Below are 15,216 nucleotides of genomic sequence, written 5' to 3'. Positions count from 1 at the left end.
GCTTAATGATATTTTTCACTGCTTATATTTTATTTCACTATTTGGGGGGTGATAACAGAGGCGAGAAGTGAGGAGCCGCTGTCACCTGTGAATTCTCAGAAAATCACCTTGCTGCTGCAGTCTCCAGCTGTCAAATTCATCACCAACCCAGAGTTTTTCACAGTGCTCCATGCAAATTATGTAAGTTTGAAGACTTTTGTAGGCATTTGCTGTTCAAAATGTATGTGTTTGACTATTTAAGAGAGCAACTGCCAAAAATCTGAAGTGCTTGCTAAATTAAATAAATTGCAGAGAAAAATATTTAGCAATTACAGAGCTTTACATAGGCTCCATGGAAATACTGTTTATCGAATACTTTCAGCATAATATAGTTTTCCATTGTTACAAGACATTTCAGTGGTCTGTGTTCATGACTCGATCAGTGCAAGGATGCTAAGGTTTGCAGATGTCAATGAGGATTCAACTGAAGGGAGTCCTAAGCAGATGGTGAGTGTGGAAACATCATCAGAGCAGCAATATTCTAAATCCTTCCTGCTCCAGAGGAAGGACTGGATGCCTAGACCGAAAATGCAAGTGTATGTTTAGTTATTTCTCTAACTGGTTCTCTTAATTTCCAGGTTAGCAGTGTTGAGGCTGTGGATTGCTCTTTAACCAACTGAGATTTGTACTTTTATGAGCAAAGCAGTCTGTTTAAGAGGTGTTGAAGTATTCAAAGAGAGTACAGGGTTGCCTGGGGGTTTCTTTGGCGGGTCCTACATTGGAAGGGGGTCTGTGCCAATTTTATTCATGCTTTGCAGTCTTTATATATAACACCTCGGGCAACTATATCTATATCTGGAAAGGGTTCAAGCTCCTTCGCAATCAGTAGGGGTACTCGACAAGGTTGTCCGTGCTCTCCCCTCCTGTTTGCTCTATATATAGATCCATTCCTGAGTAAACTTGAACTCTGCCCGAACATAGCCTTTGTTAAAAACCATACAGTCGACTTTAAAGCACTAGCATATGCGGATGACATTATAGTGGTTACTTCTGATGTGTCCACCTCATTTTTAGCAATAAAAGCGGCAGCTAAATACTACGGCCAGTACTCGGGCTACAAACTTAATGCCCAGAAAACCCAGGTAGTTCAAACGGCGGCAATGGGCCCCTCTACTGCACCGGTGGTTCCCAGTGCCCGTTACTTAGGGATTGAAATAACTGCCGCAATTGATACTTTGTCTGATAAGAATATCTCACCCATTATTGACAAAGCTAATCTTACGCTATCCAGATTAGACAAGCTGCATCTGTCCCTGTTTGGCAGGCGTAATGTCTTAAAGATGCTGATACTCCCGAAACTTCTGTATTTATTTAGGACTATACCCTTAGAAGTTGCTCATTTCAGCATTATTCGTGCAGAAAGATGTTGCAACAGGTTTCTGTGGGGTTATCGCCAGTCACGCAGGGCCGCTAAATGGATGCAGCTTCCACTGGAAAGAGGGGGGTGGTCGGTTCCAAACCTGCTTCTATACAGCTGGTCAGCGTTTATTCAAAATCTTGCTGTTCCGTTGTTTGGGGACAGAGCAAATCTTCCACCATGCAGGTCACCATCCATCTTTGAGATCGGGCTAGGATATGCTGCCAGGGGGACACTAACGTCAATACTCGAACCCAGCTACTATAAAAAGACCAAGTTTAAAGTTATTATCTCCATGCACTCTATATGGAGGAAGGTTCGACGTAGATGGCCAATTGCTAATATTAACTTCTATACCCCCTTGTCAGCAGCCAGATTGCTCCCGTCAATTTTCCAAGATAACGTCACAATAAGGTGGCAGGCTTCAGGTATTAAGATAGTGGGGGATTTGGCATATGAAGGGAATATGGCCACTTTTCTTTTTTTAAAAGAAAAGTTTGCATTAGACACCCATCATTTTTTTAAATACCTGCAGGTCCGCAGTTGCCTTTCCAAACTTCTATCCAATACCCCAACATTATTTTGCAGGAATACACTCATGGATTTAATTTTTAAAAATTCACGAATTGGACCAATTTATAGAAATCTACTTTCAGTTTTTCCCGATGACATATTGAAATCTAAAGCTAAATTGGAAGCTAAATTTGGCAAGCAGGATATTGATATAGTTCAGGCATTAGAACTCTCTGGCAAGGTTCTAACTTCTGGGAGTTTGCGCTCCCAAAGTTATATGGCCTTATATGACCTTTATTACACCCCAGCCAAAATTTATAAATGGGGAGGTAGGGGTGGCCACAGCTGTCCTAGATGCGGCACAATAGCAGCCGATGATGTCCATATGTTTTTTTCATGTCCCAAATTGGCCCAATTTCTCCAAGAAGTTCAAACATTTATTACTGACTGCCTCAAAATCCCCTTGGTTTTATCAGCTGAATTAGTTATAATGGGTTGTGAAACTGATATCTCTATGAATAGATCGAGTCATGTCACTGCTCTAATATATATTGCAATGTCGCAAATCAGAGTATGTATTACATCAGAATGGATAAACCCTGTTGCCCCAACTTTTATGATCTGGAGAGCAAGGATCTTAGCCCTCCACAGGTTGGAGTCAGCCGTTCTCTCAAGGGGGGGCAGTAGAAGGCGGGAAAGAGGTACACTAATATGGGCCCCATTTACACAATGGTTGGAAGGCTAAGCGGTATTTAACTGGCTCTTATAAATCTATTCTGATTCAGCTCTATTTTTAGTAATATTGCCAATGTAATAATTAACGATATGTCTTTTTTGCTTTCTAAGTAATAGGTGAATGCATGACTGTAATATATGTAATAGATCCTATGTTACTCAACAAGACTATATAAATTGCCTGTGTTTTTCAAGCTGTCAATAAAAAAAAAAATTTAAAAAAAAAAAAAAAAAAAAAAAAGCAGTGTTGAGGCTGTGGATTGCTCTTTAACCAACTGAGATTTGTACTTTTATGAGCAAAGCAGTCTGTTTAAGAGGTGTTGAAGTATTCAAAGAGAGTACAGGGGACTTTACTTTTGAGGGCCGCTGGCAGGAGTGTCATTTACAAATTTATGAGTATGGGGTTGATGTAAAAAGTGTTCTGGACAGAGTGTGACAGCCCAAAGGACCACCATCAAAGAGGTGAGTATGGTGCCTTGTACACTATTCACAATGTTTGGAAGACCACAAGAGCTTGAATAGCGTTGCATACGTTAACAGACTGATTTTTACCAACCTGATCATGACGTTATTGGTCCGTCGAGTTAATGGAACATCTGAAGGACTTCACACCTAGTGTTGAATTTAGGGTGGATCGCTCAACGTTCATGCCCTACGACCAGGACTGAATTTAGTCTTGGTGTGTTTTTATACTCAAACTGAGTCAGTTCTGATTTGGTCAGCTTTAAAGAAAGATATACAGCAGTGGCGTAACAAAAATTGAGGGGGCCCCCTGCAAGATACGTGGAGGGGCCCCCTCTGGACTCTATCAAGAGCTCTCCGGCCAAAGTGCTGTGCTGAGTAGAGCACCCTGGAACTTGGGAGCTGCGGGGGCCTGTGTTACGCCCCTGGTATACAGCAGACATGGATGTTAAGGGCCTCAGTAAGCAAATGTCATGTGATGACATGCTGAAAAAGAGCTGTGTGTCAGTGGCACATTGATGCGCTGCGACATCAACAGGGAGCTTTGGGGTCTACGTAAAGGTTACAGAGAATGAGCTGGACCATTGTGGAACCCTGCAAACGACAGCGAGGGAGATGAACCTTGAGTTCTTCATTTAGATGAGTTGCTAATGATAAAAGAGAAAGTTGAAAAACAGGTGGTGGTCTAAGTTGAAGGAGGCAATAGTTACCAAAAGCCACATGTTTCGATGAAAGTCACAACCCTGCGCGGTCAGTCGCACTACCTTGCTCTTTTTCCCCTAGGTTGCACTGTATTTGTCCCACCTAGGGCCACAATTATATCAGGCTAAATTGTGGCCAGCTCTTCCTTTGCTTCATAGAAAAATCAGCCCCTGCAGCGCAGGGATCCCTTCCTCCTTGGAAGGGGGTGTGGGAGTAGGCAGGACAAGAGCATCACTGAACGCTACCTTTAAAGAGCCTGAGGCACTAGCACCAAGTAAGAAACTTACTATCCTCACCACCAATGACCCTGTTTGCTGCCAGTAGGCTATGCCTACACTGCCATGATAAATTGATGCCATTTTGGTCGTGGCATACCTATGCTTTAGCAGACATGCATTGGGTGTCAGGAATCCATGGCGCCTCTCAAGGATGTTACATAATTTTACATTATGCTCCTGGTAACACCAAAAACATCTAAACGCATATTGGTGAGGAGAATATGCCTTCCCCACACTGGCTATTAGATGAGTGTTGGTTGGTGGAAGCTGTTTTGAAGACTCAATATAGACCTCAGAGTAGAGAGATACTAAAATCCTAACTGAAACTTGACGTACCCCCATGAATTCTTTACTTATTGGTCCGCAGAGTAGCTCCTAGTTCCTTTAACTTTGAAGCTTCATCCTTCATCAGGAAAGAGGTTCCAGCCTATAGGAAGTCGCCAATGACATTATTTTTCAACCATAGCTATCGGTTCCTGAAATAGCAGGCTCAGAAGTTCCATTATCAGACATTTCTGATTTCAATTAACCTACTGAGACTGTTAAATGTCTGTGTCTCTGACATTTTTCAACCAAGAATGATCTCTTCTGAAATACAGGATTATGAAGATTATGAGGATCCAGGACACAAGCAAGAACATTGCAATGTAGTCAGGACACTCGAGGGATAGTTACCATTGAACATTGATTAGTAGGTCCATATACCTGCCCGGAGTCACCGATGCATATTGCAAGTTTTCTTCCTTCAGGGCATTCACTGCTACATCAAGACAAGACTGGTGTGAAGTCGAGTTATCCTTTCGTATCCTCTCTGTTCCTTTTCACTGAGGCACAGGTCCAGGACCAGTGACTGTGTCGTCTGTCATGCCAGGGCCTGTAAAGTATGACAGATAAGGCACTCGAATCAGCTGTCCAAGATGAACAAGGATTTCAACATTCACTCTAAACTCTCGCTAAGGAGAGGGATGTAGACCTTATTACAAGGAACGCAACATTTCCAGTCCCGAGAGTCAAGAAGTTGCTGAGATTTTCTGAATCTACAGCTGCACCTACATCAGATGATGTTTTTGCCAAAAATCTGAAATCTTTTGACGAAAGAACGGAATGACATTACTAGATCACGATTTCCCAGTATCCTACTGAATTGTTACCTTCTAGATGGCTGTGAGCCTAAATTGTCACACATAGCTCAAAGTAAATTCTATGTGAGCAAGTAAGGCAGGGCGCTCTTCAGTGGCATCTCGCCACTCTACCATGCACTGCTTATATCCTTTCATATTACAACATGTACAGCATCTGAAATCATAGCATCTATAACAACACTTATGACATCTTGAAATACCATCATTTCTGAGAACACAATGCATTGCAGAGTGGCGAGTTGTAGTTCTTGTTGTGTGGTTGGCGAGCAGAAAACAGTGTGTAAGGAGGAGCGCTAGTTGTAATAATGTGAAAGTGGTGCATAAATGATAAATTTAAGGTATAACTGTAACTTATACATTTTGAATTTTGTTTACTATAAGTTTAGTTTGTGTAGAAAGGAGAAATACATTTATAGTAACTTAAATGGGGTCTGTACATCAGAAATTTAAGGTGTAACTATAGCTTTAGAATTTCTAATGTTTGTGTTGCTTTAGTTTGGTTTGAAATGATGGGATTTCAGATGTCATAAGTGTTGTTATAAAGGCTGTGACTTCAGATGGTATAAGCGATGTAATGTGAATGGGTATAAGCAGTGCATGGTAAAGTGGCGAGTCACATCCTTCCTTATCTTCTGCTGCATTCTTAACTGCAGCTTCAATTTCTACATGTTGAAAACTTCCCCTGTCCTTTGCCCTGCCCATTCTTTTAGGATAAAAGTAAAGCTTTGTTTGTTGTCTACATTCCCTATTGTGACTTGGTTTAACACTGGTTCGTGGTAAGTGTCTCTACCTACCATGCAGGTCGCCATTGCGGGTACCACCCTGCCAATCCCCTCAGAACACACCAGACTTCTATTTCTATGACCGAGCCTTAATTAACTGTTTGCTAACCAGGTTTGATGAACTCAGTGGCTGTTTCAAAGAAAGCATCAGTATAATTTGTTAGCAAAATGTTTGCCTGGACAAAGTCCGTGAAAGCAAGTTGTGTGCACTTTATCATAATATTTTTACCGGCCTGTGTGTTGCACTAATACAGTTTTCAAACACTCAGGGAGTTAGGCGAGTTAGACTAGTGCTCAGACTAGGCATACTTCCACTGACGACATACAAGGGTTATTGATCAGTGCTGAGATCAGAGACTACCCATGTGACCTGTGCAAGGGAGGGACCCAAGCTTTAAAACATGTTTTATTTGTGTGTCCGTCGATCGCAATACCCCGTGCTCGTTATTAGTTCCTCTGTTTTTTAAATGTAATCTAACAAAAGTTGTTGATTTGATCATTTTAATATATTCACCACCAAAACCATTTCTTTGTTATTATATTTGTAATTTGTTTTGCTCATTCTTGAATCTTTTCTAAATTATTATCGATAATGTATCCTGGAGATGATTTTGTGGGTTTTATCTTGTTTTATTGATCTCAGCATAGGTCTTAATCAATAAACTTGGTTGTTGTTGAGAAACGCACAGGGCTCATGTGTGGCTTACGTTGTCAGTAACATCCTTAAATATCATCAGGATGCCCTGGTGCTTTTAGCATCGGTAATAGACATGCGAGAACACCAGCCTTACATTTTACATAGTTCAAGTCTGTCTGGCTGTAATCTTCACTATGATTGAAAGGGGCAGGGCGCCATTTTAGATTTTCCGCAGTACAGCAACTTATGGGGACCTTCTGGACACCACCCCACAGGGCAGCTTTGCCACACAGGCAGCTCGCCCAGCTCTCATAAGGGGCTTGCTGCTGAACTCAGCAGTTAGTGTAGGCTGCAGGGCTCCTCTGTCGTTGACACCCTGATCACGGCTTTCCCAGTGGTTGGGCTCCCTCGCTGCATGCCATGCGTATCTGCCTTGCTTCTGCCTTCAGCGTTTGTGCTGCAATCAGTTTTCCAATCAACCAAGGCAGCCAGTGTCAATAACTTCTCAAAGGTACGGAATAAGGATGAGTTTGGTGGATAATTGGTGGCGGCTTCAGGAGTCTCGTTATGCGGAGGTCAGGCGCCTCATTGTAAATGCCCTGCATTTCTATTGACCATGAGACATCTGTATGTTCTTCTCTCAATATTTCAAATTAAATAATTCAAAGCTAGGTCCAGCATGAGGAGGGGGAAGGCAATCCTCCTAGCATCTTAATAGCCCCGCAGGCCATAGTTTCGAATCCACCTCTGCAAAGTCTGCACCTTAGAGCATGCTCACTAAGTGGTAACATACGCAGTCAGTTAACCAGTGTTCCAGTGACTGTGTCTTACATATTTAGGCATACAGAGATGTGTTACAAGGGTATATGTTCAACTCCTAAGTTATTACTCAATGTGGGGCACAGTGAAGGTGTTGCATCCTCTTGCTTGTGATATATTCCTTAAACTGGAACCTCCCTGCAGCAGATTTCTAAAGAGCCTTTTTAGTCTTACTGTATGACAGCAATGAGCTGCAGTTTGTGTTTCCAAAGGCTCGGGATGGGATGTCTGATCCCTTTTCTGTGGCCTTGCACAGTGTAAAGCTTTGAAACCCGGAGTCCAGTGCTCAATCCTACAGTTTCTTCCTTATGCCTGTATCTTGTCCTTCCAAGTCTGCAAGAGGCACCGTTTGAATCTCTAGGAAACACAGCCGCTGGTCGGTTTCGTACCTCCCATTACCTTAACAGGAGGAAACTGGGGATCTTGGTAAAGGTGGCTCCTCGCCATGGCGGAGGAGGGGAAACATCCTTTACCCTGCATTTTTTACTCTGCTTGTCTTTACCCCGCATTTTTTACTCCTCAAAAACTTTTACAATGCAGGTCTTTACAACGTAAACTGTTACAACACATTCTCCAAAGTAACGCCCCCTGGAGTTCGAATAGTAATTGCGTTGTAATGGGGAATGCGTGGTAATGGAGTGCGTTGTAAAGCCCTGCGTTTTAAAAGATTTTGCGGTGTAAAAACTACGGGGTAAAAGCATGGGGGTAACGTCATACAACCGCAAAAGAGCGTCACTCCACTAGCTCAAAGCCAACAGGTGAAAAATATCTTGGTATTGTTTTAATTTTCATTTGATGGATCTGAGCCAGCTTGTGCAGGGAGGGGCAGGGTGGGGCATGGGAGGGGAGAGGAGGAGTGCTACGTGCACTTTTCAGTGCACATGTGTTTTTGGCCGTCTGTCTCAGGCCGGCCAAACACACATGCCCACTTAGTTTCCTCTAGCCCAGCTGCATTGAGCAGCCGGGATGGAGAAACCCCACAGACTCCCTGACCTGAGCAAAGCGTCTTCTCAGCCCACTCAATCCAATCCTCGCACTGCTCTCATATGAGAGCAGCGCAGGGATTGGATGGGAGTCTGATGCTTTCCCAGGGACTCCAGGAACTGCAGCAGAGGAGCGCGTGTCAGACGGAATCACTAGATAAGTGTCTTTATCTTTATCAATACCCCATCTCCCTACCCTGCGCCTCACGCACCCCAACGCGTTTCCAGCTGGCCCCCTCCCGTGCACCCTCCCCCCCAGTATTCTATCGTGTCGGCTGACACTGGATCTTGGTCCAGTATGACCCTTACCAGACTTTGTGGTTAAATGTTACGGTCTGCTGTTTTGTCAGAAAGTTTCACGGAAGTTTCATTTGAAGCAGGATAATGTTCATACACACTTTTCCCTAATTCGGGACCCCTAAAATGGCGGCCTTCATTCTCTTGATGTGCAAAAAGTTATTTTTATTTACCTGGACTGTACATCCCCTTTTAAGACACTGGACCCAAAATTTGCTGCTTATGGTCCTTCACGAAAAGGAAAAATGCAGTAAGCATATGAGGCAGCCTGGCGGGTCTTTCAAACTAAGGTGAAAGGCCTTTCCATGAGAGACATGGCTGCTTTCATGACAGAATCCCAGTGTGACTCTTTCGGTGACATATGCAAAGCAGCCACTTGGACTTCCCCATCATATTTGTGGAGTGATGTACGTTGTTTATGATAGCTACACATTCAGATGGTTTTGTTTTAAGTGCTTTACACACTTATACATTGTTATCATTCAAAGCTACTCCATAGTAATGTCCAGGGATGGTGCATCAATTCTGTGTCTGGTAATTGTCTTGATGCAAGATTCAGGGCCAGAGTGTATGGTACATTCTCATAAAGTAATAACTCTGACAAGGGATGAGCAGGTAATGCCCGAGTACGTACAGCTAATATTAATGAATCCAAGATCGATTCTTCCTTGTCCCAGTCCTTCATTTCCCAACACCAACCATACATGTGCTGCTTGGTGACGTGTGGGTCAGAACAGAGGTTATGATGATGATGATGAATTTATAAAGCGCAACAAATACCCTGGGGTGTCTGGGCGCTGCCCTGAACACGAACAGATCAGACCGGACTGAGCATGAAAACTAAGCCTTAAGAAAAACAGGTTTTTAGGCCCTTTCCAATTTTTAGCAGACTAGTCTCTTTTAAGCGAGGCTGACAAAGAGTTCCAGAGTTTGGTTGTAGTAGCAGTGAAGCTCTTGCCCCCCCCGCCCCCCACCTGGCCCTGCTGACTCTGGGAACAATTAGGTTTCCAAGTTCGGCAGATCTAAGTGATCTAGCTGGAATATATGGCTTAATAAAATCTGCCAGCTGGAAGGGCCCCAGGTTGTTGAGTGATTTAAAGGCAATGCAGAGTGATTTAAACTGGATCTGCTTGGCTACCGGTAACCAATGAAGTTGAAGCAGAGCTAGGGAAACGGAGTCGAATTCGGAGGTACCTAACCGTACTCTTGCTGCTGCATTCTGGGCAGTCTGCAGCTTTTGAGTGCTGCACTTGGGGACACTTGTAATGTGCAGTCAAAAGAGAGTGTTCTAGCTTTGTTTGAATTCTAGAGTATTTGTGTTCTAGAGTGAAGGATGATTTCTCTAAGGGCTGTATGATTTGCCTGTCTGTAGGGCGGGGCCACCCACTCACGGAATAATTAATGTGGTGCGGAAACTTGGACTTGGACTCACAGGAATGAAGATTATTAGTAAATGATCAGTCCAACACATTTTCGATTTAGAGCAGCAGCCCTGTTCCTATCCTGAGCTTAATTTAATAGTGCAGCTTAACTCTTAATGCATTGTTTTAGATTTTTAACAAAAACTGTGTTATGAAATACTATATAAAAACAAGATGTCTTTACTCCTATTTATTTTAAACCATAAGCCCCTCTTTCTTTACTCCTGCTCAGAGTGCCTATCGAGTGTTCACCAATAGCAACTGCCTCAAGCATATGATTCTGAAGATTCGCAGGGACGCCCGAAACTTTGAACGTTATCAGCATAACCGGGACCTGGTGAACTTCATCAACATGTTCGCTGACACCCGGTTGGAGCTTCCCAGGGGGTGGGAGATCAAGACGGACCAGCAAGGCAAGGTAATGCTCTACGCACATCAAATACATGCATGTACTAGAATGTTGGCCATGTGTCCATGTGAAGATCACATCTGATTTCCAGATGCATAAGAATGCTCACGCATGAATGAGTTAAAAGCACTGTCCCTATTGTAAGTGGAAGCCAGAATTCCTGCTTTCCAGGGCTGAACAAATAGGTCCTGATTAGAAGTGGTTCATTAATCCTGATGGGGTTGGTAATTTCGGTAACTGTCTGATCGCCTTAAAAATCACAAGTTGTGTGAAATTACCACATTTTGTATAGGTGGTAAATCCTCTAGGTCATACCTGAGAGACTTTGTCCCAAATAAAAGAATGAGACGACAAATTTAGTTGTGGAATTTGGTTCAGTAGCAATGTTTTCCTTACGTCACTTCCTGTCCCATATGGTCCCACACATGTTCAACTTGTGAACTCCCTCAATATCAGTAATACTGGGTGCACTACACCAACCCTGAAATCTGTGGCTCTTTTAGTGAGACCCTATGGCCACATCATGAGTGGGCCAGAAAATGAACCATTCATCCACCTTGCCCTGGTAATTTACTCCCGGTTTTTCCAATGCCTGCAATATGTCATATCAGATGCACTAATATCTAGGGCAGTTATAATGGAATCCTAAGGGCCCCATTATGTGTGGACCAGAAAATGGCTAAGGGAACTTGAAGACTCCCTATTGTGAGTTTAAGAGAAACGCCATGTAGGAATTTGTGTTCTACACGGATTTATGAATGTTTTCCTCCTGTATTTCACCCAAACATTTCACCAGCTTCCAGCAAGTGATGTTTTCAAGCGAAAAACTCCCAAACTTGCCATGGATATCTAATCCTGATGGGCCCAGCAGCACCTTTTACCACCTCATCAGATTACTGGGTCACTTGTGCTGAGGCCCATTGCCTCTGCCTTTGCATTTTATCATTAGTAAAAGATTCCCATAAGGTTTGTTGTGCACATGTGTTATTTTAGGAGCATCATGAGTGGTTTCCTGTCTCAGCAATACCACAGCTCTCCAATTATATATTTTCTTTTATCACACACACAGTACTGATGGTTGCCCAAATCGCTATGTTGTAATGATTGAGTTCCACCTCAGAGAAATGTTGCGCCTTGTGTTCGAAGATCACTGGAAGGGATACCAGCTGTTGAGAATAAATAAAATATTTTGCAGCAACAAAGCACCCGTTTGATCACTTGCAGCCAATCAACAAGTTCACTTTTCAACATTAATGCTGTCATTATTCTGCCAAAGGTTTCTGAGAAACAAATTTCAAGTGAAGAGATTAGTATCAAACAGTCATTTTCACAAAGGTTCATGGTTACAATGGGTGCGGAGTACTAAAAGTTGATTTTTTTCTTTGATGGATTCTACATGATGTCTTGGGCATTCTGTCACACATTTGCATATTTTAAAATGCCCTGGCCATCTTAGATCTTATTTAGAATATTAAAGACTAGACATTTTGTTATTATTGGTATTCATCTCTGACTGATTCTTGTCATGCTCACTGCAATAGTTCACAGACCACAAGTTCAGGAAAGGAAGTGAGGAGCTACAGAGGTGGGATGCATTCAGGGTAAATGTATGGGGCTGAAATAGCACAAAAAATGAAAATGAAACAAATGAAGAGGTAAAATGAGAAACCTCTCACTGTGGATACAATTAAATGTTTTTCAAAATGACCAAACATTACACCTGTTGTTGTTTAATGTTTCATATGTACACCTATGGGCATGCACGAGCAATGTATTAGCAATCTTAAATGAAATTTAGAATTGCAAATGATTCATCGTCAGTACTTCAATACCAAGATAGGGAAATTGGACACAATGTCGAGCACACAATGAACACATCGACTGGAATACAGACATGAAAATCATGTGATCACTGACCTCGTCTTCTGTGATTCCTCCATAGTCAGTGATAGATGATCTTAGGTTGACTATGGTTTTAACCAAGGTTTTGAGAAGGGAGAGATGAGTACAAGTCAAGCATTGAGAAAGTCTGTATTACAGCACGGCTATTCATAATATTGTATAATAATATCAATGAAGATTTCAAAAGGAACAAGGTAAATAGAGACCAATTGAAATTTGGGAACAGGCATGGGTTATAACTTTGTACATAAACTTCAAGTAATTGAAGCAAGAATAGTGGTGAAAATTGATGTTGCTTTAGATGGTAAGCACTTTAATGTGAATCAGGCGCTTTTGTTCAGGGCAGATGTTAATTATAGGATGCTTTTATTTATGTGTGAACCCTTGGAGGAGGATAGAGTACAGGCAGATGTGTGCTTGGTGCAAACAACATTCCCACAGCTATATTTCCTAAACGTGTTAATTTGAAAGTTGCGTGTGAAATGCAAAAATGTTAGATGATGGGGGTTTAATTTGTCTTAATGAGTGATATGGGGTCGGTATTCCAGCTGCAGAATCATTTCCACAAGGTAACCAGAAATGTCCCATAATTCAGCGTCGGCTCCTCTTCTAAGCCGGAGGAGCATCGCCCCACTGCTCTCGGAGCAGTGTAAAGGAAAAATAAAATCATAATAACAAAACGTTATTATCACTGTATTTTTAGTGGAGCTTGGAGCCAGGTTATGGTGAGGCTGGGCTGGGCTCGCCGCGTTAGAGGGAGGAGGAGTGGTATAATGTCCACCTTAAGTGTGCATGGCAGTTTGGCCGACCACCTTGGGCCGGCAAAACCATCAGGTGCACTTAGCATGTTCTCCAATTCGCTGTATTGCCCAACCTGGGTGGAGAACATGTACAGGCTCCCACTCCCTGTCTTAGCGTCATCACGGCGCTGCTGTCATGTAGATGACAGCATCGCCATGATTGGCTAGGGGGTCTGGAAACCTGAGTGCTGCCGGGAGCAAGGAGAACAGCGAAGATGGAGGAGAGGTGGCACCTGGTGACTGGCGACGAGCTGGTAAGTCTTATTGTTTTTTCTATTTTCTAACACCCCTGACCCCCGCCACTATTCCCTACCAGCCGCCACTGGTCCCATTGACTATATTTTTATACAGTTATTGTATTTTACATTGTGTAGACATTTCTAGGTGTTAAAGGCAAGAGACAGCGATCATTGCCCCTTAAGTACCGGACTACATTTGGAACTAAAGGTGCGCAAACAAGTACTACCCCTGCAAATTAGCTCAGCGCCTGGTAATACACAAAGATGAGAAGCAGTTTGTTTCACTTGCACAGATGCAAGCCTCACATGCATTAGACAACAGGGATATAGACCAAGGTGTCATAATATATTGGTTTTCAGGGATGATAAAGAAAGTTGTTAATTGACAAGTAGTCAGCCTTAATAAATACAAGGTTATTATAACAAAGGAGAAGTCAAAAAGCTTCTGAACCGCTTGTTTGATATAATACTCAGTTCTGGGATCTAAAAAGAAAATTAAGTAAGCTTAGGCAAAAAAGGGATATATGAGTAAGTATAACTGATGTAAGAACATAAGTGAGACAAGAGTGGAATATTCCGCATTAACTAAGGCAAACAGGATGCTATATTAGTATATTGTAAATCAAATTGGGATGAGAGAGATGCTAAGTGTGCTATCTTCAAATAATTTGAAAACGTTTTGGAATCCTGCCCAGAAAGGGACAAACAAAGACAGTACTTCTTCGGGGTGTATGGTCGCAGAAGAAGGATGGGTCAGTTATCTGAGCGAGATTTATACAAAAAACACAAGCCTTGTAAAAGCAAGTGGTACAGTCCTGATGAGGTATGGTTCTCATAATTCTCTAACCTCCATGTCAGCCAGCCACGCGTTGTGACCTCCTTCACATTGGACACACTCATTTTGGTGAGGTCAACATCAGGGCGTTACCCTTTATAAATGTGGACACTCATTGCTTTGATTAAATTATGTAGTGCTGCATGGTTCCTGTTCGCCACCATGTGATACTTAAGCAGTCCTCTCTCTACAGCAGATGCAATGAATGAGTCGCATTGAGTCTAAGCTTTCCTGCTGTTCTTCAAAGGGCAGTGCGGTGCCATTCAGACATTCCATCCAGAGGCTCAACCCAGCTCAGATTAGTGCAGCTGTAGAGATTAGAGGAATGTGTGATTAATACAGTGCATTTCCTAAATATTTAAAGTGAAGACACCTTACCTTTATGAATTATCTTGTGAACCGTTGGATTTTGGAATATTGTCTTTCATCTTCTATCTTTTATGCTAAGTGAAAAGCAGTGTGGCTTGTTCGAAAACACACATGGATGGATGGATAGATGGGTGGGTGGATGGCTGGATGGATGGTTAAGGTCTGATCTGGGTAAATGGTCTACGATGGGTCTCGGTGGGTGATTTAATGAATGGATGGGTTATGAATGGATTCTTTGTTTTTATTAATTGATTAATTAATTTATTTATTAAGTAATTAATTGATAGGGATCGGCTTATCGAGCCACTGAACAATTAAATCCTGTCAAGATTCCAGTGAATGCATAATGAATATGCATGATGTAAATTTCAATATAATGAATTTCACTGATGATTATTTGCTCTTTGTTATTCATTCCGAAACCTCAGTATATTGTACGTTTCAGTGGTTTGCCTTGCCCAGTCATATTAATTTACGAATGGACAAGTTTAGCAC

General features: G+C 42.3%; 1 protein-coding gene across 6 annotated transcripts in view; it reads left to right on the top strand.

The window, feature by feature from the left end:
* The window catches only part of HECW1 (HECT, C2 and WW domain containing E3 ubiquitin protein ligase 1), a 979,761-nt gene that overhangs the window by 811,770 nt on the left and 152,775 nt on the right, over positions 1 to 15,216 (top strand). For all 6 annotated transcript variants that reach the window (XM_085607418.1, XM_085607421.1, XM_085607420.1 and 3 more), the window contains 2 exons: positions 59 to 180; positions 10,400 to 10,585. In XM_085607418.1, coding sequence (XP_085463544.1) covers positions 59 to 180; positions 10,400 to 10,585 — 308 coding nt within the window. The remainder of the gene's footprint in view (positions 1 to 58; positions 181 to 10,399; positions 10,586 to 15,216) is intronic.

The sequence above is a fragment of the Triturus cristatus genome, chromosome 5_2, assembly GCF_964204655.1.
Source record: "Triturus cristatus chromosome 5_2, aTriCri1.1, whole genome shotgun sequence".
NCBI lineage: Eukaryota > Metazoa > Chordata > Amphibia > Caudata > Salamandridae > Triturus > Triturus cristatus.
Note: the sequence above shows the minus strand (reverse complement) of the source record. Positions and strands in the feature narration are given on the sequence as shown.